The sequence below is a fragment of the Choristoneura fumiferana genome, chromosome 16, assembly GCF_025370935.1.
Source record: "Choristoneura fumiferana chromosome 16, NRCan_CFum_1, whole genome shotgun sequence".
NCBI lineage: Eukaryota > Metazoa > Arthropoda > Insecta > Lepidoptera > Tortricidae > Choristoneura > Choristoneura fumiferana.
The window spans coordinates 17,923,635-17,947,260 of NC_133487.1; the positions used below are offsets into that span (position 1 = coordinate 17,923,635).

General features: G+C 37.2%; 1 protein-coding gene across 1 annotated transcript; it reads left to right on the forward strand.

The window, feature by feature from the left end:
- The first annotated feature begins 2,319 nt into the window (after positions 1-2,319).
- LOC141436023 (uncharacterized) lies at positions 2,320-23,417 on the forward strand. Its single transcript, XM_074098859.1, has 7 exons — positions 2,320-3,232; positions 6,032-6,141; positions 10,034-10,220; positions 10,657-10,716; positions 16,005-16,194; positions 22,214-22,394; positions 23,291-23,417. Exons 1-7 carry the CDS (start codon positions 2,389-2,391, stop codon positions 23,330-23,332), a joined length of 1,614 nt encoding a protein of 537 aa, XP_073954960.1. The 5' UTR covers positions 2,320-2,388; the 3' UTR covers positions 23,333-23,417.
- The last annotated feature ends 209 nt before the right edge of the window (positions 23,418-23,626 follow it).

Here is a 23,626-nt window from a genome sequence, read left to right on the forward strand (position 1 = left end):
CTATTATGCTGCGCTTTTAATTGACTTGTGACATCTCTCTCCACATGTTTAGTTTAGTCTAGCTTTATAATTATTCTGTTATTTTCTTGGTTGCCCTGAAAACCAGCGCCATGACTAAAGAAATTCAGACATCGGCATTTGCTGAGTGGCATCCATTTTGGTGCTTTGCTAACTACTGTTTTATTTAGATTAAGATTTCATGTACTTACAAACTTTTTTTAACACCAAAAATTAATTAAATTCTATTCTTCTATTCTATTTTTTAAATGGACATGTGTTTTTGAAATTTTTTGTGTTCGATAAAAGTCAATGTATTATTTTACAATGTACGGTCGGTGTCCTGACTTTTATAAACCTGTGTGTGACTTATGTAGTGGATACTTGGTGTTAGGACATCGACTGTACCTCATAAACCAGTGTTTTTGCAAATTACCATACAACAAAATACGATGAATCCCACGACACAACAAAAATCTGTATCGCTTTGATCTAAGTTATAAAAGAGCATTAAGAAGGACTTGTTTACTACATTTCAGAAAGCTTTTGAGTGACGAACAGTGCCCCGCATAATAACGAAGGAAACTAATTGCCCTTTTGTACGACACAATGGCTCCTCAAGGGCCTCCCTTGAATAGAAATACAATTGTTCCTGATAGAAATGTACCTCTGTTACCTTAGTGCCAACAAATTGGCATCTAAGCGGCTGATTGCCTATCTAAATTTTGTGCACGAAATTGTACTTTAGTATAAATATTATTATAAAGTGATCTTTTAATTATATTGGCGTAAGTATGCCATTTTATATAAAAACTAGAGGATACCCGCGGCTTCGCATGCGTGCACTATTCAGTCTGGTAGTTACAATTGCATTTCAGGGATTTTACAAAATTCCCCTGTGAATTCCGGAAATGTATATCGTGGTCTTTATTGAGGTTGTGTTAAGAACGACTGTCCAAAATTTCAAAATTCTAAACCCAGCGGTTGAAATTTCAAGATTTTATCCCTATCCCGTGGGAATATCGGAATAAAAAGTAGCCTATTATTCCAGAGGTCCAGCTACCTACATACCAAATTTCATGACTCTAAGCCCAGCGGTTGTTGGGTTAGGATTAAGTATATATTTTTAGATAAAGACTATCCTGAAATAACATAAACTAAAATTTGTTAATAAAAGACTCTTATACAGTTTTGAAGATACGGTAGCGTTCTCTTTGATCTCGGCCTTTATTCGTCCCACTGCTGGTCACAGGCCTCCTCTCAAAAATGAGAGGGATTGGCCCGTAGTTCCTACTTGGGCTCAGTGCGTATTGGGAGCTGAACGCACCATTGAAATGCTTCGAAGTTTTGTGGAGGTTTCCTCGCGATGTTTTCCGTCACCATGAAGCTCTTGGTCAATTTTGCACATAAATTTTGAAGAACGCAGAGGTGCGAGACCGGATTTAAACCCAACGATAGGTGGCCACCAATTTAAACCACTAGGTTACGAATAACATAGCTCTCTTTGGATAGCTAAGCTAATTCTTTCACACAGATTCAACTATCATACAACCCACACAAAATGCCAACCCGTTTCGATCTCAAGCCGAGTTCATTCTTAAAGCTAAAGTTACAGACGTTTACAAACCAAACCAATGGCATTGATTTTAATTCCTTCCAAAAATATCAAATGTAAATAATTAAGCTTTACAAAATATTAAAAACAAGAGGCGAGAATGATAAATTGTGTTTCGCAACACAGTGTCCGCATTTTGGGCCACTAATGAGATTAAAACTTCCGAGAGGATATTTTAAAAATAGGCTCTATTGAAACAGCTGAACACAATTCCTGGGAAAAAAGTTGTTTGCGTTTATTTTCAGTATTACAAAATACCTGTGTACAAAAACCCATTATCATGTAAATTATCTTGTTTCTATATAAAATTATTTTATTTTATTTTATGTACATTTGACAAAACTGACTTTTATCTCTTTCTCTGGGCGTTTGCTTCAGAAGTAGGAACTTTTCTGATTAACACAGTATTGTCATCGAAGAAATGAGCTAATTCCTAAGACAATAATAACAATTATTAACTCGACCGATTATAACCATGAAGTTGCCTCTCCAATATTTTATGTTTTCCTGCGGGAGTCCGAGATAAGTTAAACTTGATTACCACAAGTTTCGACTTTCTTCAACTAATCTTTTGATTTATAGCGAGTGCACGAGCACAGAGAAGTTTAAATTGGTGCCTTAGTTTAGGCTTACCAAGTTTTATTATGAGTTCCAAAGAAAAATGTTAAATTAGACCACTAACTTCTTGTTTCCTTGTTGCAGGTTTCGGAGAATTAATTAAAAGGGAGCCGAAAGAAAACAGATTAAGGGCTGAACAGATTATGTGAAGATTAGAAATGTTGCACCGAACGTCGTCATCTAGGCGTCGCCGTGCGTCGAGAAGTGCTGCCACGTCACCACAAGCCAGATCTCCTCGATCGTCAGCACAGCCTTCCAGGAGAGCGTCCTTAGCAACCACAGAAACTGATGATGAACTCGACACGCCACCGCCACCAAGGAGTCCTAGAGCCAGCTTGGCTCCAGAGGCAGCCCACGAAAACTATCACCGCAGCCCACGACACTCTTTAGTACCCGACGCAGCTCGGTCCCCAAGAAACTCAATTGTCCCAGAAACTGCACTCCAACCACGGAATAGCTTAGCACCTTCCAGAAACAATCTCGGAGTCGAAATGACATACGGATCGAGATTAAGCTTGAACCCTGGAGACTTCAACAGGAGCCCTAGAAATAGTATAACGCCTGATATGAGCGCGAGAAGTCCGAGAAGAAGCCTGGTGCCGGAAGCTACGGGATGGAATCAGCCAAGGAACTCACTTGTACCAGACGTGAGTCGAAGTCCGAGGCATTCTGTGGCAAGCATACAGTTAGATCCTGCTAGGAGTCAAAAAGAACTAGGTCCAAGCCCGAGAACGAGTCCCAGGGGCAGTATAGTTGCAGACGCGCCGTTCAAACTTAAAGACGTACCAGACATGAACAGGTCACATAGAGGTTCGTTGGTCCCGGAATCACAACGGAGTCCTAGAGGAAGTATTGCGCCTTCAGAGAGGAGTGCCAGAGGAAGCCTCGTGGCGGGAGAGCTCGATGCAGCGAGGATCAGTCCTAGGGGCAGCCTCACCCTGACTTTCCAAGAACCGTTGGTGTCAAGGGAAAGGCGAGCTAGCGAAGACAGTCAAACGCCTGGTAAGTTTTCCAATTTTACCTATATAAAAGTTTTTAATGATTTACTGTCACATTAGACATATTTGTTTCGAGATGTTGCGTAACTAAATTGGCGGGTAGATAATAATATTGTGAAGACCATGCTCAGTCTACCTTCATTCTTGAACATCAACTGCGCGAACTTTCAATACCATTGGACACTTTTTTTACTTTTTAAAATCACAATACTCACTGTCTGCGCACCCCGTAACAAAAGTTTGTGTCTATTTAAATTTAAAAATGGTAATTTTTGATTAGAAGCAGAGATAGATAGTGTTCACTAAAGTGTGAATCATTAAGTACGTAAGTTGGTTGATCTATAAAATGGCGAATACATCTTAATTCTACTAACGTATTGCTACCAGTACAACTTAGAACGGATCAAACTGATGTTACTCGGTTTCTAACTTAATTCTCTTATCTAAACTTCTTCGATATCAATATTGGCGATAAATCTTTCCATTCATGTCCACACTATTGCGAACAGTGTTGTCAAGAATCCAACTATTGGATAAATGACGCAAGTGTTCTTAAAACCCGGGCTAGGCGTCACAACGTCATGCCCCACCCTTTCACCACATAAAATAGAAAATTTAAGATTGATTTATTTTTGTTTGAGCACTTAGTTGATACCTGAAAACGTCTCTTTTAATTTCCAAGTCATCCCATTCAAAATTTTAATGTAACTCTTGAAAAACTCGTGTCTTCTTAGCATTACAGCTTTTCGGGTTCTGTTGTATTGGTTTCTTACTTATCTGGAAATGGCGGAGACCCTCGTCCGCGCTGTATTCAGCGTTGACAAAGGCCCTTCCGTCGCGTATCCTGAACGCCTTACATTTTTACCTATTGTCAGACGTCTTTTCGTCCCTAATTATTGATTTATTTGCCTATATTGAGTAAAATGATACGGGTCCTTGAGTACCCTTCGGGTCTCCAGCGTATTGTGAAGATTTTAACGTCAAATTCCGTGCTCACTCGTGTATGTATGATATTTTATTAAATAAATCTAAGCTAATATTATAAAAGTGAAAGTGAGTGTATTTTAATCATTTCGGCCCATAATGTCCTTCATGCCACCTCTCGGAATGGGAAGGCTGGACTATAGTTCCCATTCAGGCCCAGTACGGATTGGAAACTTCACTCACACATAAATTGAATTTATTCGCACGTGTGCAAAGGTTTCTTCCTTCGTACCCCGTAAAGCTCATGGTATATTTGAAATGTAATTTCGCATACAAATTCCAAAAAACTTACAGGTGCACCCGGGCTCCACCCCACGATCAGACCATGGGTTAAACCACTAGCTGCCACGGCTGTTATTAATTTGCATGCACATAGCTCATACCTTTAACTTTTAATTTTATCGCAATTCCTAGAGTGGTTCCAGTGAAAGGGTCTAATAACAAAACTATTCGTCATGATCGTCGTCATCATCATCATCATAATCATCACCATCATCATCATCATCATCACCATCATCATCATCACCATCATCATCATCATCAGCATTGACATTTAGGAGTAGACATGTTTAATATTTAACTTTAATTCGCGGATTCGTTTGCTTGTTTGCATGCTTTCAGAATAACGAGAACAAATTATCGGATAAAAGCTAGTAATAATATAAATGCGGGGCCAAATGTACCAATGTTTATACTCAAATCCTAAGGGAAGTTTTCAAAGGAATATTAAAATCACTCAAGCTTTCATATTTGTCGAAGCTAATATCAAGTTTATTCAAGTATTTTCTCCACAGGAGGGCCTTGCTCAAGTATTTATGGATAAAAATATATTTTTTGACTAAAATATATTTCACAAACTTCGTTGCACACTCGTTAGATTTTTTCGCGCTTGTCACTAAATTCGGTTTAAACCACTAGTTTTTAAGTTTATCAATTTCAAACTAGCAGACAAACACAATCAAATCTAGTTTCTTTCACAGACAAACAAAAAAGTAAACAAAGACATGGATGTTTCCTAACTTTAATATTAAGTCGTTTTTGATCAACTATTTTTATCGTAACAAATGTAAATTATTTACTTCCCATCACAACACGCTTTTTTATGACTGTTGGGATAGATTTTAAAACGCTTATACAGTCTTAGCAAAAAAAAACAAAATGCATTGTATGTTTAGTCTGGATCACTTGACCAACAAAAATTTGGAAACCCCCGACTTTGTCACTTTTAATCAAAGTGTTTCTTTGTGAAAGTTCAATATCTCAAAGATGGCCGAACCAATTTGGTGAAACATGTCTAAGAACCATCGCTAGAAACCCTGCTTTCAAAAAAACCGCATTCAAATCGGTCTACCCGCTTAAGAGCTACGGCGCCACAGAAAGACACACAGACAGACAAACAGACAGACACACATAGCGGTCAAACTTATAACACCCCTCTTTTTGCGTCGGGAGTTAAAAAAAGTGATCAATCTCCTATAAGTAGCTATTTCTATCTACGGGGAAAACAAAATTGCATAACTGTAAAATAACCTAACCTAACCAAAAAAAAGTTGTCACTTCAAAGCTCAATATCTCAAAAACGGCTGAACCGATTTTGATAAAACATGTCTAAGAGCCATCGCTAGAAAACCTGCTTTCAAATAAAAAAACCGCATTCAAATCGGTCCACCCGTTTAAGAGCTACGGTGCCACAGACAGACACACAGACACACATAGCGGTCAAACTTATAACACCCCTCTTTTTGCGTCGGGGGTTAAAAAGACAATAATTTTCCGATGACAAGTACTTACTTTTAACATTTTTATCTTTTTTTATCAGCAACCCGAGGCCGCAGCGTGTCGCCATACCGTGCTTCGCTGGCCGGCAGACAAGGCGGGGCAGGATTGTCGGACACTGGGTCCAGGAGGGCTTCTAGCTCCGTCAGTCAGGTAACACTTTTCTGGTCAAGGAATGGGAAGGCTGAGTCTCGATTTGTACCAGAACATAATTGTCATTAACGACATCATTTCATGATGGTGATAAGTGACTTTGTCTCAAAATCTGGCTACTTTTTAGGGTTCCGTACCTCATAAGGAAAAAACGGAATCCTTATAGGATCACTTTGCTGTCCGTCTGTCTGTCTGTCAAGACCCTTTTCTCAGGAACGCGTGGAGGTATCAAGCTGAAATTCATATCAAATACTCAAGTCTACTGTCCCTTAGAGCTGTGAAAAAATCAAACTTCTAAGCGAACTAAATCAAAAGATACAGCCGTTTAAGCTGCAAATTTTCGACTCTCGCAAGGGAATCAAAACCTACACGGTACTTCCCGTGAACTCAGAATCTTGAAATTTGGATGAAGCAACGTCTTATAGCAAAGATAAAGGAAAAATTGCCAAAAGCATACATTTAAAGTTACATCATAGGTATAATAAAAATATTTGTAAGGAACCCTCGGTGCGCAAGTCCGACTCGCACTTGGCCGGTTTTATAACGATCCCGAAATCATCAAATAAATTTATAGACATGGAATTTCGCACGAGTGTTATAAGCCAGCAGGTAGGCCTTCCACTAGATGGACTGACGATATCGCGAGCGTTGCGGGCAACCGGTGAATGCAAGTGGCGAGGTGTCGTTCATTGTGGCTTTCTAAGGAGAAGGACGACTAAGGTCCCTGAGTTAATAATAAAATTTCTAATCTAAATAATTTAGAGATGTAATTATTGTCTCTAAAATGTCAAAGTAAACTAATTAAATTATACAATCTTCAGAGGTGTATAAAGCCGCCAAAGTCAAAACTTAATAATATTTTTTTAAATAAAGAGATGGAGATGTATATTTATATGTATTATTTCGGTAATAGCTACGGCACCCTATCCTGGGCGTGTCCGACACGCTCTTGGCCGGTTTTTTTTCTCTGAATCTAATAAATTGTTCATAATTGTTGTAAAACCAAACTAACCTAACCTATAGTTTTCTATAGGACCAATTAAAACAATTCAGAAAGGTGGGAAATAAATTATGACGACCAGATGGCCTAGTGGTTAGAGAACCTGACTACGAAGCTTGAGGTCCCGGGTTCGATTCCCGTGTCGGGGCAGATATTTTTATGAAAAATACGAATGTTTGTTCTCGGGTCTTGGGTGTTTAATATGTATTTAAGTATGTATCTATCTATATAATTATATTTATCCGTTGCCTAGTACCCATAAACACAAGCTTTGCTAAGCTTACTTTGGGACTAGGTCAATTGGTGTGAGTTCTCCCGTGATATACATATACATATACATACATATGACAAACGATGATTCCGACAAAAAATACGGTATGACTTGCAAAGAGTATGCAAACTTTGGCGCTCCACAGACTTGAAATCACGATCGTTTTGACCACGTGTACGATATATAAGACAAGGGTACACCACTACTTTCTGTCATACGGCATAAAACAAAGGTAGAAAGAGATGGGGAATACAATCGTGCGCGCCAGCGCATTAGATAATACGGCCTGTGATCATCATTCGACGACCACAGTATTTTGCTAATAGAGAGTATTGACTTAGATGAGTAGTAGGTACCTAGTAAGTTTTTACGCTCCATCCACGGCAGCAGCGATGTTTTATTTTGGCATCAGCATTACCGATAACTTTCCGTCATCTTTTTAAAGAACTATCCCTTTCACAAAAACGGATAACTGGCTTTCGGAAATCCCCGTCAACTATAAACTACACAAATTTGTTGCGGATATAAGAAACTTTCGTACGAGTTGTTTGGAAGTTGTGGGTAGCATGACACTGCAGATTAAAGAGCTATGGCATTATGACTGTGCCTTTGTGTTAATACAATATAAACTTGTGAGTCAGCCAATAAGGTTTATGATCAGATTATATTATACATAGGTACCTAGCCATAGAGTAATCAAAAAGTAGAGATGAAATAACGTATTAAAAAAAAACAAAGCACTGCGGTGTTGTTACTTTCTGATGGAGCAGTCCTAGGTCAAATAACATCTAATCTAAATCCAGCCCACCAAATCCATCCTATCCATATTATAAATGCAAAACTAACTGTCTGTCTGTCGCCTCTGCACGCTGAACCAATTTAGATTAAGTTTGCTTTAATGTGAAGGACTTTATCGTGAGGAAACCTGTACAACTCTGTTAAGCAATGAAATGGCGTGTGAGAAGTTCCAATCCGCGCTGGATCTTATTCTGCGAGGAGGCCTGTGCCCAGGCGGTGAGGCTGGGATGATGATGATTGATCATGAAGTTACAAATCATCAATGTCCTGCGGAATAAATTAGGTCTTAATACGACTCTAGTCAATATTGGCACAGGCCATATATCGATATATGGTCTGTGAATCTTTTTGTATTTTGGAGTCTTTTTGTATTTTTATTTCAACTCCAAACTTTGTTACAATACAATACAATACAAAGGCTCTTTATTGTACATCAGTAATAGTAAGCGATACAGAAAACAGATACACAGAGAAAAAACTTACTTTGTTACTTTTACGGTCATCCCGTAAAATCCATATCCATATCGAAACCTGGGTTCGATTCCCAGCGCTGGTCTCTTTTTCTGGCTTTTCTGTGCATCCATGTTTCAGTTTGTATTTTCGATATGGATTTTACGGGATGACCGCAAAAGTAATAAAATTTGGAGTTGAAATAAAAAATACAAAAAGACTCCAAAAACCAATCTTAATTTGATTGCTTAATAGCGACATCTCTTGTCGGGGTGAGCGGTTAGTTACAATGGAGTGCAGAAAGTTTCTCGATGAGGGCTACAGCATAGATGTTGCTAGTGTCGCTGCTTAAGTGACTATAAATAAGACAACAAACAAGCTGAGATATGTGGTGCATAGGAGAAATTCGTGTCTGTACTCCTGTCTAGTGGTGGTGTAGCGGTATATGACCTGGCGGCTGAGGTCCTGGGTTCGATTCCCAGCGCTGGTCTCTTTTTCTGGTTTTTCTGTGCGTCAATGTTTCAGTTTGTATTTTCGATACGACTCTAGTCGTTAATTCTTCTAAGATTAGTAATAACTTTGCTAAATCAGCCTAATGGGGTACGTTGATCATTACTTAGAAGCTAAGTTCAGACAACCCACTCGTATTGGTTGTTCATCAAGTTGAAAGAATCGATTCCACTGAAATGTATTCATTGGCAACAAATGTAAAAGGCAATAGAAGGCAAGGGAATTTTACAACAGAAGTAAAGAAATAGATTTTAGCTGCTGGTATACTTTACAAGGTTGTAATAATAAGCGCTTGTGTTAGCCTGAACTAATTAAAGATAAAGGCTATTAAATCTTACTATACAAAAGTAATAGTGATCAACTCCGACCAGTAGCTTGCCGCCGTTATAAATGAATTCCCACCAGATTGCTTTTTTTTACATACAGTCAGTGATGCCAAGTATGGCAAACTAAACTGCGAAGTGCAGTGCTGTATCCGTCTGTCAGTTGTGTTTCTTTCTTTACTTTTAGGTACATTAAAGTGTTTTAATACTTACTAAATAATTCACGTTTTTAATATTCTAAAGCAGGAATTCCCAACGGGGTCGAAATCGGTTTGCAAAGGTCGCATTTAACCAACCCCAAAGTTTTTAAATTGGTAAGTATTTTGTATCCATAAGTAAAAAACGAGAGATAGGATTTTTAACGCTACGGGGTCTGAGGTATTCATTTAGGAAAGTCTCTTGCCCAAAACAGGGATCGGTGCTCTAAAGGTTGCTTAACAAAAATGTTACGAATGTGTTGTGTGTGTTATTTGTTACCTACTTTTATTTTGTTACTTTATGTTCGTGTTGTTATGTTTACTCCACGGCACTGCTTCCCAGGTCTCGGGTGACGAACAGCGGAGGCTATGCGGCGAGCAGGCGAAGTACAACGAACGCTGCGGCCTGGGCTTGGGCGTTGGCCTCACGACTTACGGCTCCGTGGCTTACCAGCTCAAAGACGCCAACATGGAGGCGTCGGGCACCATGGATTTCGTTTGCAGAGCGGCTAAAATCATGAACAGGACAAGTAAGTTTTTAGTTTAAAAGAAAACCTGGAATGATAGTGTTTTTAAGCATGCCAGAGTACCGGGATCAGCAGTGCTGAACAACTGTTCCGTCTGGCTCATGAGTGATACATTCTCAGAGCAAATGGCCAACCTCGACTAATGCAGTAACACTTTAGGAAGAAGAAGAAGTGTGCCAGACGGGATCGTAACCCTTTTTTTTTCGTGATGAGCTATATATATATTGACCTAATTACAAACGCGACATATCTCCTGGAGCAAACCAAAGAAATCTAATTCCCTGGAATTTGGTGTTTATAGTAAATCTTGAATGTAATAATGTAGTTAGATACATTTGAATAACACGGCCAACTCAAAATTATGAGTGAATCAAAAAGAGGCATTCCTATTTTTGATTGTTTTTGATCTGTGCGTTTTTTATGAACCTGTTTGTTCCAGTTTTGATGACGGTGTTCCTTGCCTGCTTATCTACGCTTCCTGTCATCATGATGATTATGGGTAAGTTGATCCATACTTAGGGGCTGTTTCACCACCGATTGATTAATCTTAACTGACGGATAAAAGTGAAAGACCAGCGCCGTTCGCTAGACCGGCTGATTACTGATTTGGGACCATTTCGTGACATTCATAACTATTTTTATTTATTCTTATTCCTGTCCATTCTTACCATGTCACGAATAAATATTTTCTTTCTTCTCTCTCTCTCTCTCTCTCTCTCTCTCTCTTTTAATGTCGTCTCCGTTTATTCGAGCAAAACTAACAGAGACGGCATTACATTAATCCGTCAAACAAATTTAATCAATGGATGGTGAAACAGCCCCCAAATGATTGACTGACTGACAGACAGTGTACAGCCTAAACCCCTGGAGTGACAGACTTGAAATTTAGCAGACATATTTTTTGAGGATCACAGAGGTGCACTGAGAAGGAATTTGTCAAAATAAAAACGTTTATTCTGTAATCTTCGTCCATAATATGAAACAGTTGGCGAAAGTAATAATTTGAGAAAAATATTTTCGACGATAAGTGAGAGAACATCCGAAAACACATTTTTTGTGGAATAGTGCCAAATAAAATCCACGCGAATGAAATCTAAAGTAACACATTGTGGAAAACACATAGACAAAGGGCTACCTGATAAATTGTAATTATTCAAAATTAGCCAACAAAATATAAGCTGGCAAAACCCACGTCGAAAATCCGGACAAACTTGGGCCTAAAAGTAATCCAGCATTAATTAGACTGTGTGAAAAACTGAATCCTTTTTATACAGATTCGTTAAAAACCTAGCCTTTTCGGATTTCGCTCGGCATACGGGGTTAATTTGGTGAAGGCATTTACAAATCGGCTGCCACACAGATACATGGTTACACGAAGCGGTTAAAAATTCCGCTTCCTGTTTATTAAAAAAGAACGAGTGTTCGTGGAACAGCTGGGATGCCCTTTGAGATTGAAACCATCTCATCAAACACAGTTTAAACCTGCAAGAAAAATCGTACAAGTTGCATTACATCTCGGCACTTATATTGACCTACAAACTCGGTGGCTTTACGGCCTCACAATGTAATGCTACTCGCGCAATTTTTCTTGCAGACCTAAACCGGATTTTACTAAGTTAGGTATCTCAGATATGATATGAAACATAGTCTTTAATAGTTGGCCTATTAAAAGGCTTAGAGATACGCAACGAGGTATAGAGAGAGCTATCGGGAAACTAAAATTCGCCGAAGAATTGAAATCACCGACATAGCTCCAAGAATGTGCAAGTTGATGAGGCAATGGGCGGGCCATGTTGCTCGAAGGATAGATAACCGTTGAGGCAGAAAGGTTGAAGACTTCTTACTTAGAAAAAAATATTACATGAGATTAAACTGGAGCAAAGACTTATACCGCTGTCACGTAACAAAATGACGGATTTCGCAATACATTGCTTGTCCAATTAAACTTTAAACTATAATAAAAATCATTATACAAGTTATTTTGAAAAGTTGTAGAACTAAATTAGCTCAAGATGAAGAGTGGAAGCTGTGGTTGAATTTTTTTCTCCTGTTACCATCTAGCAATTTTGTATTGATCGTTGATTCTATAAGTCATATAACACACAAAGTGGCATAATATTTATACAGACATTTCAGAAGGTACTTTGGTTAGTTCATTGTTAAAAATGGTCTTATCGGTCCATAATTGTTGAAAGTCTGAATGTAGTGTTTGTCAGAATGTATCGTTTGTCATAATAACTCTTTTTTCTCTGAATCCAATAATTGTAATTAAGAAAAACAATAATTTTGACAAGTAAGTATGATTTTGGCGCGCCCTGTCAAAAATATCCACCTGGTTCACTTCTAGCATAACACATCCGTGAAAGGTATTGAATTCGCACCCCTACTCGCGAGTGTGCCGAAAGGACCGCCCGATTCGTTATTGTACTTTTTGTAGGCTCCGGTTTACCATATTTTTAGATTAGTCGACTTAATTTCGGTCTGGATTTTCGTTGGAATATATTTGGAGTCCGTTTTTGTCACAAAAAGTCTGGTAAATGGTAATTAATGTTTATTTTATTGTCTTGTACTAATGTTTGTATGGCGTTTTAGGAAAAATTTTGGTGCCACTGGTCTTTTAAAGAAGATTATTTTAGAAATACAAGTTCTTGTTTTTATTTGTATTTGCTTTGAACCTTACAAGTAAATTTTAATTTACTTCCATCTGTGTTAATTTGATTTGTATTGGACGAGGAGAATGGAGGGCTTCCATTTAGCCATTGAATTGAAATTTCGGCATTTCTCTAAAATTCTCGTGAAAATTTCCGAAAAGGACATCGTGAATTTCATTATTGTTTCATAAAAAAACTTACGCCAAATTTCATGTCTCTGATTTTAAAGAGAGGAAACAAAGAAAAAAAGAAAGGAACAACATTTCATAAATTAAAAATGTTGTAAAACTTTGTTTTTTACACCATTGGATTTACGCTATGGGCATAACTCACCGTTTCTAAAGGCATATTTCTACGTATCTTCAATTTTTTATAAGTCTGAAGCTACAGCCTACAAGTGCTTTTAACTCAAAAAAAACATCAATCCTAAAGACACGTCTGCAGTTTTTTTTTTAACAAAAAGACACAACTTGTGTTGTTCCGTAACAACGTGGACATAAATAGTACATAAAGGCATAACTAGGGTAGAATAAGTATTGTTGTAACCATAGAACAGTCGTAATTAACGGAATAAGTCGTCTTATGTTTAAGGTATCACAGTATTTACTAACACAATTCATGTTACTTATACCATTATGCTTTTGTGACTACAAGCATAACTCAAAAAAAAAACTTAAAAAGTATATGTATAGAATAACTTAATGTTAAAACAATACCCACTAAACGAAAGCTGTAACCTATACCTAAAGCCTGAAACCATAAAAAAAATCTAAAAACCTAAAAAACGACGAAAGAAAGGTTTTTTGCCTCTACTGAAAAGTAGCGATTTTGAGTTATTCCCTTTTTCACTGGAGGCACTGAATTTAAAATAATAAGGTTGTGTACATTAAAAAGTTTATAATTATGTATGTGTATGTATACTTATGTGTGTAAGGTGTAGCGTTACTAAAACTAGAATTAAGCTTTCTGTAATACTAATACTATGATCCTATGTTGGTCGAAATAAAAAATATTATTATTATTATTAATAGTCGTTAAGTTTTCTTTAAGTTTCTAATTTTCTACGCATTTTTCTGAATTATTACAGAGGAATCTTCCAAAAAGTATTACAAAATTTTAAAAAAGATTTATGTAATCGGTAAAGTCATTTTCAAAATAATGGCGTGGCCGCCATGGCAATAGAAACTCGTTTTTACCCGGTTGCGCGAAGGTGGGTAATTATATAACCATATATATAAAATCAGCTAAATATTCTACGAAGCGCCTTGGCTCCGCAAAGCTTTTGCAAGGGCTCGACAAAGGTTTAAAAAAAAAAATTGAAAAATTTAATGACGTGTTGAATTGATATAGGCTAAAAGGCTAAGCTTTGCGATTATATATGTTAAAACACACATTTATATGCCATTTCTTTATTTATGTTATTTCAAAAAATACTTGTATTGTTTTCTTTTATTAAATATATGAATATAAATACTGTGAGTTTGCAGAGTACAACCATCCATTAAACGGAGAAGTTTATGTCAAGACTACGACAAATAAAAATACAAACTGATACATGGATGCGCAGAAAAATAACAGAAAAAGAGACCAGCGCTGGGAATCGAACCCAGATCCTCAGCATTCCTTGCTGCGTGCCATACCCCTAAACCACCACTGGACAGGAGTCTAGACACAATTTTTCCCATGCACCACCACACATTCACGGGATGACCGTAAAAGTAACAAATTTGAAGTTGAAATAAAAAATACAAAATGACTGCAAAAACCAATCTTGCTACGACAAATATTTAGTTTTATAAAAGAGTTCCGTTACCAAAAAAGTGGGAAATGCTGAAATAGATAGAGAGATTTGTAGCGCAGCGATATTGCTGTGGTGCATAGGAGGTAGCGAAGAAGAAGGATAAAAATATTAGGTAATTCATATGGACTGCAAAGTACGACCAGCGACATGTGATTCAATCATTTCCTCTTCTCAAAGTTTTTCTAAATAATCCCCACACCTATTTTGTCAATCAATAAATCAATCAATATTTTTATTCGTCTAAAATAGGTATATACACCTCGGCATCGTCCGTCGTCGTCGTCGTGATCCTGTGCCGCTTTAACTTGATCCTGATTCGCCCCGCGTTGTTTACTGTTCTGCAAACATTTACCGTCGGCAAATGAACTGGAATCAAAACATTTGCTGTAGGTACTACTCTACTCCCTATTGAAGAGGGTCTAAAACAAGATATAAGACGAAACGAGCAGTACAATAATAAAATGATGTTGATTGAACTCGATCATCAAGATTTTAATTGCTAGCCTAACTTTATACTTGGTACTTGAGTTTCGCTCGGAATTCTATAAATCGACTTAAAAAAAAGGATGAGGTTCACAATTCGACAGTGTATGTGTTTAGGTAGTAATCAATTTTGTGACTTCCCATGTAATGTCATTTAAATTTGATCAAGATCTGATCAGTAGTTGATTCTATTTGTAGCATTCGAACATGGCGGATGTAGACAATATCTAATTTTGCTATTTCTGTTTCTTTGGCTAGTTTAAGTATAATTTTGATAGTGTTTTATGCGGCGATTAACCTTAACAGTGAACAGTGATCACAAAATTCTATATTGCTCTCGTGTCTGACATTTTTTAATGCGCAAGTTGTCTCCACGTGGTTTCTGGAATTTTACTATCAAGTTCCAAAAACTACAATCACCGTACAACGTCCGTCTCTAAGAGAGTACTTTGACACTGGCGAAATTGTCCTATTAATTAGGACAGAAAAGCCATATTTTAAAAGAGAAGAAGAAGAAGATCAGTAGTTTTTGAATTATTTTGAATAATACGCTAAGTTGACATTAATATTTTTTTTGTAACATTTCGTCTAGTAACAATTTTTGTGACTTTCCGTAATTTCACTCTTCTGTGGCCCGGCAGAAGACCAGTGCTGGTTTTTAAGCAGCGATATGCTGAGCCGGGACCTTTTTATAACGGCAACACTACTTATGTTTTTTTTTAACCTGTGTAATGTGTCACTGCTGTTAGAAATAAATTATTTTCTTTCTTTCTTTCTTCTTATACAATACGGTGCAATACGATACGGTACGGTATAATAAGATACGATACTATACAAGGTTGTATCTCCCAGGTGTCCAGTACATCCGCGACTGCCCCGCGGAGCCTCGCATCCCCGTATACATGGTGGTGGGCGGCGCGGCGGGCGGGGTCGGCATCTGCTGGCTGCTGTGGGCGCAGCTCGCCAGCAGATCCAGCAGCGGCAGCGCCAGCGTGCCCGAGAGGGTACTCGCTTACACGCTCACCGTGTTCCTTATGGGATGGTAAGAGTTTTTTCTCAAAAATGTCCGTAACAGTTGACATTATTCTTTACATATCAGAAGATGAAGTGCATAGTTTATGGTCAGCGAAAAATTAAAAAGTTAAAAAGATTGTAGGCGCTAGCTCGACAGTAATAAATTAACGCGCCTGCAATCAGTCACAATTTTTTTTAAGTTAAAAAGGCCATGGAATGTTGGCACAAGTCGTATACTTACAGCCAAATCTAATGGCCGGTATCCAATATTTTGCTGGAACTCCGGACTTTTTTTATTGGGTCTGAAATAGCTTGTGGTGTTTTCGGTGGAAAAATACACCTGCAGTTTATTTTTAATGAAAAAAAGGCGGGAAAGCATAAGAATAATGTTGGATTAAAATTAAATATATAATTAAATATAAAAATTAAATGAGAAAAAGTTTATTCTATTTCAGAATTATTCAACATTTTTGAGAAATGCTTTATATTATTCTCGACTGGAATAGCAATTGCTGGCTTCGTATTAGTCAAACGGACTCGCAAGCTCATCCGTTTAATACTTATACTCAGCTAGCAATTGCCTACTTCCAGGCCACGACGAAAATCTACTATTTCATCACACTTTCTCGTCAAAGATATTTCATGCCTGAGGCACACAACAACAAAAAATGTGTCATAGGTACGAGTAATCATAACAGTAACACTAGTTGAATAAATACATTAGCAGAAAACCCAACTGTCTTCTCAAAGACTGCCACAATCTTGAAATGAGACATAATAGATATAATAAATATTATCTTATTCCTAGAAAGTAATATGTATTGGGATAGGAATTAATACGTTTGTGCCGTAATAATATTTAACAAAGATGATGTCGTCCACGGATCACCTTCGTTCGAACGTTAAAATTTCCTTTTGTGAAAGGAAAACAGCCAAAAACAGCCTCAAGATCCGCTGCTAAAGCCACGTGGAATGTCTTTATCTAGGTTTTTTTGACGAATTCCTATAGAAACAAATTCTAAGTAGGTACAGGATAACGTTTTCTTTGACACCAGACCCTGAGAAATCCGATTACCAAGTAAAGGGCTTGCGTTGGTTTCTTTGCCTTGGAAAATAACAGAATTTCCACGCAAATAATAGGATATACGATAATCTCGTTATTCTTAACTCTTTTTGTGAGTTTGTCAGTATGTGGGAGTCTGAATTTGTTGTTTTAGCTGTTGACATTGTCTGCGAAGACTTTGTTATGGAATTAGCGTATTATCCTATTAATATTATAATGTGAAAGTTTGTGAAGATGTTTGGATGTTTGTTACGCAATCACGTCTTAAGCGCTGAACCGATTTAGATGAATAGGATAATTTTTATTCCGGAAAATTGCATAGTTCCCGCGGGATAGCGAAAAACGAATACATTGCGGACGGAGTCACGGGCAACAGCTAGTTTATCATAAATCTGTTACTACTTTGACAAATTTAATAACAATTCTTTTACAAAATTTTCCTTAATCCTTTTTTTAATTTATTTGATTTAAAACAATTAAACATGCATTACATTTAGTGTTACTCGCCAAACTGTAACGTTTATTGGCGAGAAGCGCTCATAATTATTTATTAATTATTATTTTTCAATTATTTATTAGGGAAAAATCATTTTTATATTAATTTTGCCTTATTTCAGCTCTTAGCGTTATAAAAATATACATTCTGATAAGGCAAATAGCCGTAAATGCTTTCATCATCATCATATCAGCCGTTTGATTTCTACTGTTGGACATAGGCCTCCCCCATATATAATTGCTTTATTCTGACTTAAATTTATTATTTTTAATTGACGGATGCGGATGCCGTCTCCCTCTATTCAAACAAAACAAAAACAGACGGCATCTAGTTTATCCGTCAAATAAATTAAATCAACGGATGGTGAAACAGGGGATAAGTACGTTAAGGGGTACGTATTATAATGTATAAATTTAAAATACATATCGGTTGAAATACATACAGTTGAAATAACAAAAATTGGAAAATATAATGGTTAAAATAAATAATAATCAAAACTCATAAAGCACGTTTTTCATATTGGTCGAAAAACATACAATTAAAATTGACAAATATTATTGTATTACAGTTCACAATGTATATGTTCAGAATACTTACAATCAGAATATATAATATTTGAAAGAAATAATAATTAAAAGTCCTATAGTACGTTTTTCATAATGTTCAAAATACCTACATACGATATAATAATGCCAATGTTCATGTTCATCATCATCTCCAGTTTATTTACGTTGTATTTACATGTTAAATTCTGAAAAATTAAGGACTACAAGACAATGTCGATGGAGCTCCGCTTCGCGGAGCTCCTACTCAGCGGTAGTTACGGGGCTTTGCGCCTGGACGAAACTCTAACCTAACCTACGTATAAGATACCGACTGATCGATCGCTGTTTTGTCTACCAAGACTTTGCAATTTAAACTAAAGTCTGATCATTAATTGAATAGAAACTTTAGGTGCGACGACGAGCGTAGAGAGGAGGAGCGTGTTAGGTTCAACTATGACCAAAACAAGCTCGAGCTGAGCGAGCGTGCCACGTCAGCGGCCGGCGAGTGCCAGAATTGTATAACATGCATTTTTCTTTGTGAAATTTCAGTGTCTATTATGTATTTCAACCATTATAGAAAACATACTGTATATGATATTTAATTTAACTATTTTTATAGTTTTATGTATTTTGAACGTATACATTATCAAAATATGCATTTTGTACCATATGACTAAGAACCATTATGCATTGTCACTATTATATATTTTGACCACTATGCATTTCAAGCTTATGCGTTTAGAACTTATGTTTTTTTTTATTCGAATGGATGGCAAACGAGCCATAACTAATAACTTTATATATTTTTGTATGTACCTATTTATATGTGTTATAATTCTATATTCTAGCTGTATGTATTACCAATTGGCGACGATGATGATGATTAAAATACGTACCCACGTTAAGATAAAATATTGTAGTCCCTATAAGTAGTTTAAATTGCACAAACAGTTGCTATTTTATTATTATTATGGTGCAATCTACCGGGTGTGGCTTGTCATACGAGAAAATAATTAAAACATAGATCGTATGTATGTATATGTATGTATGTATGTAGATCGTTCTCGTCAAACTGAACAACATTAGTTCAGCGACTTTTAAAAATAATGGAGTCTTTAAATTTTCCTTTTTTATACAAATTAAATACTGCTATATCAATGTACGCCATTTGTACGCCATCCTAGAACACAACTTCATCTGTCACGCTACAAACATCAAGCATTTTGCTTTACATTGCTTCTTCGAATAAACTTTAAAGTGTAATAAAAATTAAAAAACTAATTATTTTTAAAAGTCGCTGAACTACCAATATTGTAATGTTGTTAATTTTGACGAGTGTGATCTATGTTTTAATTATTTGCTCATATTACAGGCCACACCCGGAATTAAGAAAATACTTACATCTAACTACATATTATCAAGTTCCCTAAACCCCACGCTTAACGTTACTTCAACCACAAACATAACTTCTGAATAACAACTACATGTTAATCAGAAGACAACATATAATCCAATTCAGAAACAATTACCGGTATCAGCTGCCGATACCGGCATAAATTTACCGGTATTAAGCACAGCTGCAACCGTATAATATCTCTCTAATTACTTCTCGAAGATTCTGTAGGGAATGGTACAATTGGAGCCAGATGTAAGTATAGACAATAGCCTAAAATCCCTCCGTAAGATTCTGCACTTATTCTGTTTTTTGATCGAAATATAAAATAACTAAAAGATTACACATGGAGTTACAAAATCGGTCACCAATCGGTTAAATTTCTAATCCACTTAAATTAAAATTACATTTTAAGGAATAAAAGAAAGAAAGAAAAACATTTATTCACAAGATTTAGTAAGATAGTTGTTAAAGTCACAGTCAAATCATTATATTCAATTTAGGCTATCAAGTACTTATGAATGTCAATCAACCTACTACCGGTTCGGAAAAACCTCTAAAAACCTTTATAGATTTAGTTAAGAAGCCCTGTTAAAGTCACAGTCAAATCATTATATTCAATTTAGGCTATCAAGCACTTATGAATGTCAATCAACCTACTACCGGTTTTTAACTTTTTTTTACAATGTTATTTAATGACTTTCATCACCAGTATTTTTTTTGTATAGGGTTGTATGGCTTCATGTGTAATCTAAGATGTTTTTAAAACAGAAAAAATCCTAAACGAAGTTAATGTGGGTTTGGGTGTAACCTTTCATCTATATGTAACAATACGATGAAATAACAGATAGGTGCCGAGTTTTACGGTCGGATCCTATCCTAACCTCTATAAAGGAATTGGTACAGTTCCGAATGTTTGAGCATTACGTTCAGTATTGAAGATTAATGTTTATTGGATGTTTTAGTTTACCAACTATGGGAAAGTTGGCGCACCCGTAATGTTTAAACGTTTAGTTTGACTATACGAGTACAGATATTATTATTATAAATACGAAAGCTGAGGATGTCGGTATGTATAGATGCCTGTTGCTAGTTCATTCGAAAACTCTTCAATAGATTGATATATGGATAGATTTAGTACGCAAATATATTTCATTTTTAGGGTTCCGTACCTCGAAAGGAAAAAACGGAACCCTTATCACTTTGTTGTCCGTCCGTCCGTCCGTCTGTCAAGACCCTTTTTCTCATGAACGCGTGGAGGTATCAAGCTGAAATTTATATCGAATACTCATATCTGCGGTCCCTTGAAGCCTTGAAAAATTCAATTTTTTAAGTCAACGCAATCAAAAGTTACAGTCATTAAACAACGTGATTCCATACACATTGCCGTGCACTGAAAACCTATAGGGTACTTTCAGTTGTCCTAGAAACTTGAAATTTGGTGAGAAGGTAGCTATTGTAATACAATCACGATTTTGACAACCGGATGGCCAAGTGGTTAGAGAACCTGACTACGAAGCTTGAGGTCCCGGGTTCGATTCCCGGCCGGGGCAGATATTTGTGTGAATAACACGAATGTTTGTTCTCGGGTCTTGGATGTTTAATATGTATTTATCTATATAAGTATGTTTATCCGTTGCCTAGTGTCCATAGTACAAGCTTTGCTTAGTTTGGGACTAGGTCAATTGGTGTCAAGTGTCCCATGATATTTATTTTATTTTTAAAATCTTGATTTTTTTATGTGTGTCTGTAAATATAAATCACCAATGGAGGATAGTTCCTGGCGGGCGCTATCTATTTCATTATGTAGCAGTCTTGTTTTAAAATTTCTTGTGAATCAGAAAAAAAAATACAAAAAATGTACTAAATTAAATTATAACCGCCAGGAAGTAGCACTTTGTGACTGGCTAGTTGGCGCTAGCAAAAGTCTGTTTAACAACTTCGACATAATGTCACGTTCGTGATTGGTCAAATAACTAAATGAGCCAATCGCAAGCAAGACTGTAACGTCAAACGGATCTCACGATACTAACGCCATCTAGCGATATTTTGCTTGTCTAGAAAACATATCGAAAATACAAACTGAAACATAGATGCACAGAGAAACCAGAAAAAGAGACTGGGAATCGAACCCAGGTCCTCAGCATGCCGTGCTGCGTGCTGTACCCCTACACCACCACTGGACCGGTCCAGTCAGTTTCAGTTAGTATTTTCGATATGGATTTCACGGGATGACCGTGAAAGTAGCAAAATTTGGAGTTGAAATAAAAAATACAAAAAGACTCCAAAAACCAATCTTGTCTAGAATTCATTATGTTGTACTATTCGAATCAGTTAAGCACCAGTTCATTCCTTGAATTACAACGCGAGATAAATTGAAGACAGCTGCAGTGTTTCCTAACTATTACAAATTATTCTAAGTGAATATTCTTACGATGGGATTCAAATTCAAATCATTTATTCAGTAAATAGGCACTTTTACACGTATTTTTTTTAAACTACCATAAAACTACCATTCTTCATTATTCTACCAGCTGTTTTTTTTTCCAGGTTTGGCTTCGGCAACCTCTGGACGCTGAACATCATGTGGCCAGACTTCGCCCCGACTCTCTTCGAGCCCAACAAGTGGTGTCACCCGACGTTGTACGTGTTTGCGTTGACGCAGCTCGGCGTGGTGTGGGGAATCCTTGCGCTGTTGGTGATGCTGTTCATCTCGCTTGTTGTATGCCAGGTAATTTGTGATCTCCTGCCTATACACTTACCTTTACCAGGTACAGACCTCCTCTAAGAATGTAAGGCTTAAATTGTAGTTCTCATGCGAGTCAAGGAAGAATCGGGAGCTTCGCACACATCTTTAATTTGTAGGGCTTCACATCAAGATCGATGTTTTCTCCTCATATGAAATAGCTCATGGTATAAGTAGGTTACGCTATTTTTCATTATGAATTCTAAAAAACTCATGAGGTCGAGGATTCATGCACTATAACGACCAATGCATATACAACGGAAACAGTTAGCGACAAGAATGTAAATACCACAAACGTTTAGTGCTATTCAGTCAAATCTGTTCAACGTGCTGAAATGTAGGTACCGGATTAATTAAAAAAAATCCTTGGATACGTAAATGTACGTGGTTTCCTATAATGTAGATTTAACCTTGTCAAGTTATACAGCGAAAGTTTGTCTAAATTATGGGTTCGTTATATATTTGCCAGTGAATCTGCTATTTCGTCCAAGGACATTAATACGAGTGTATTCTTTATTTCAATTCCAAATTTTTACTTTTACGGTCATCCCAGATGCACAGAAAAACCAGAAAAATAAGACCATCACTGGGAATCGAACCCAGGTCCTCGGTATTCCGTACCGCGTGCTATACCGCTACACCACTGATGGTCAACGGTACCGACACGAATTTCCCCTATGCACCTCATATCTCAGCTTGTTTGTTTCTTATAGCCACTTAAGCAGTGACGCTAGCGACATCTATACCGTAGCCCTCATCGAACCTCATGGTACGGAATACCGAGGACCTGGGTTCGATTCCCAGTGATGGTCTTATTTTTCTGGTTTTTCTGTGCATCTATATTTCAGTTTGTATTTTCAATTTACGAGTGTATTCGTCAGGTGTTCGGCTGCGGCTGGCTCGGTCCGCCTCGGTACAAGTAGCAACGGCGCAGCGTCGTGCTGGAACTCTGGCACCGCAACATCAACAACACCATGGACGTCGCCGGCGCGTTGCTGCCTTTCACACAAATAGCGCGCCCCGAGCTGACCATCCACGTCCAAGAAGTCCTAACGCAAGCCGACAGAGTCGAAGCCAAAGTCATACCAAAAATCAATGAACCTAATGATACAACCGAAAGTGACAAAGTGAAAAGCCCTGTGAAATCTCCAGTTAAAACTAGTAAAGATAGTGTAGTGAGAGTGAACGGCAAAAAGAGCCCGGCCTGATGGTTATTG

Excerpts from the sequence above, each read along its gene's own strand:
- LOC141436023 (XM_074098859.1), top strand. The coding sequence starts at position 2,389 with ATGTTGCACCGAACGTCGTCATCTAGGCGTCGCCGTGCGTCGAGAAGT. Across the intron at positions 10,221-10,656 it reads TAAAATCATGAACAGGACAA|TTTTGATGACGGTGTTCCTT; the intron begins GTAAGTTTTTAG and ends TGTTTGTTCCAG. Across the intron at positions 10,717-16,004 it reads TGTCATCATGATGATTATGG|GTGTCCAGTACATCCGCGAC; the intron begins GTAAGTTGATCC and ends TGTATCTCCCAG.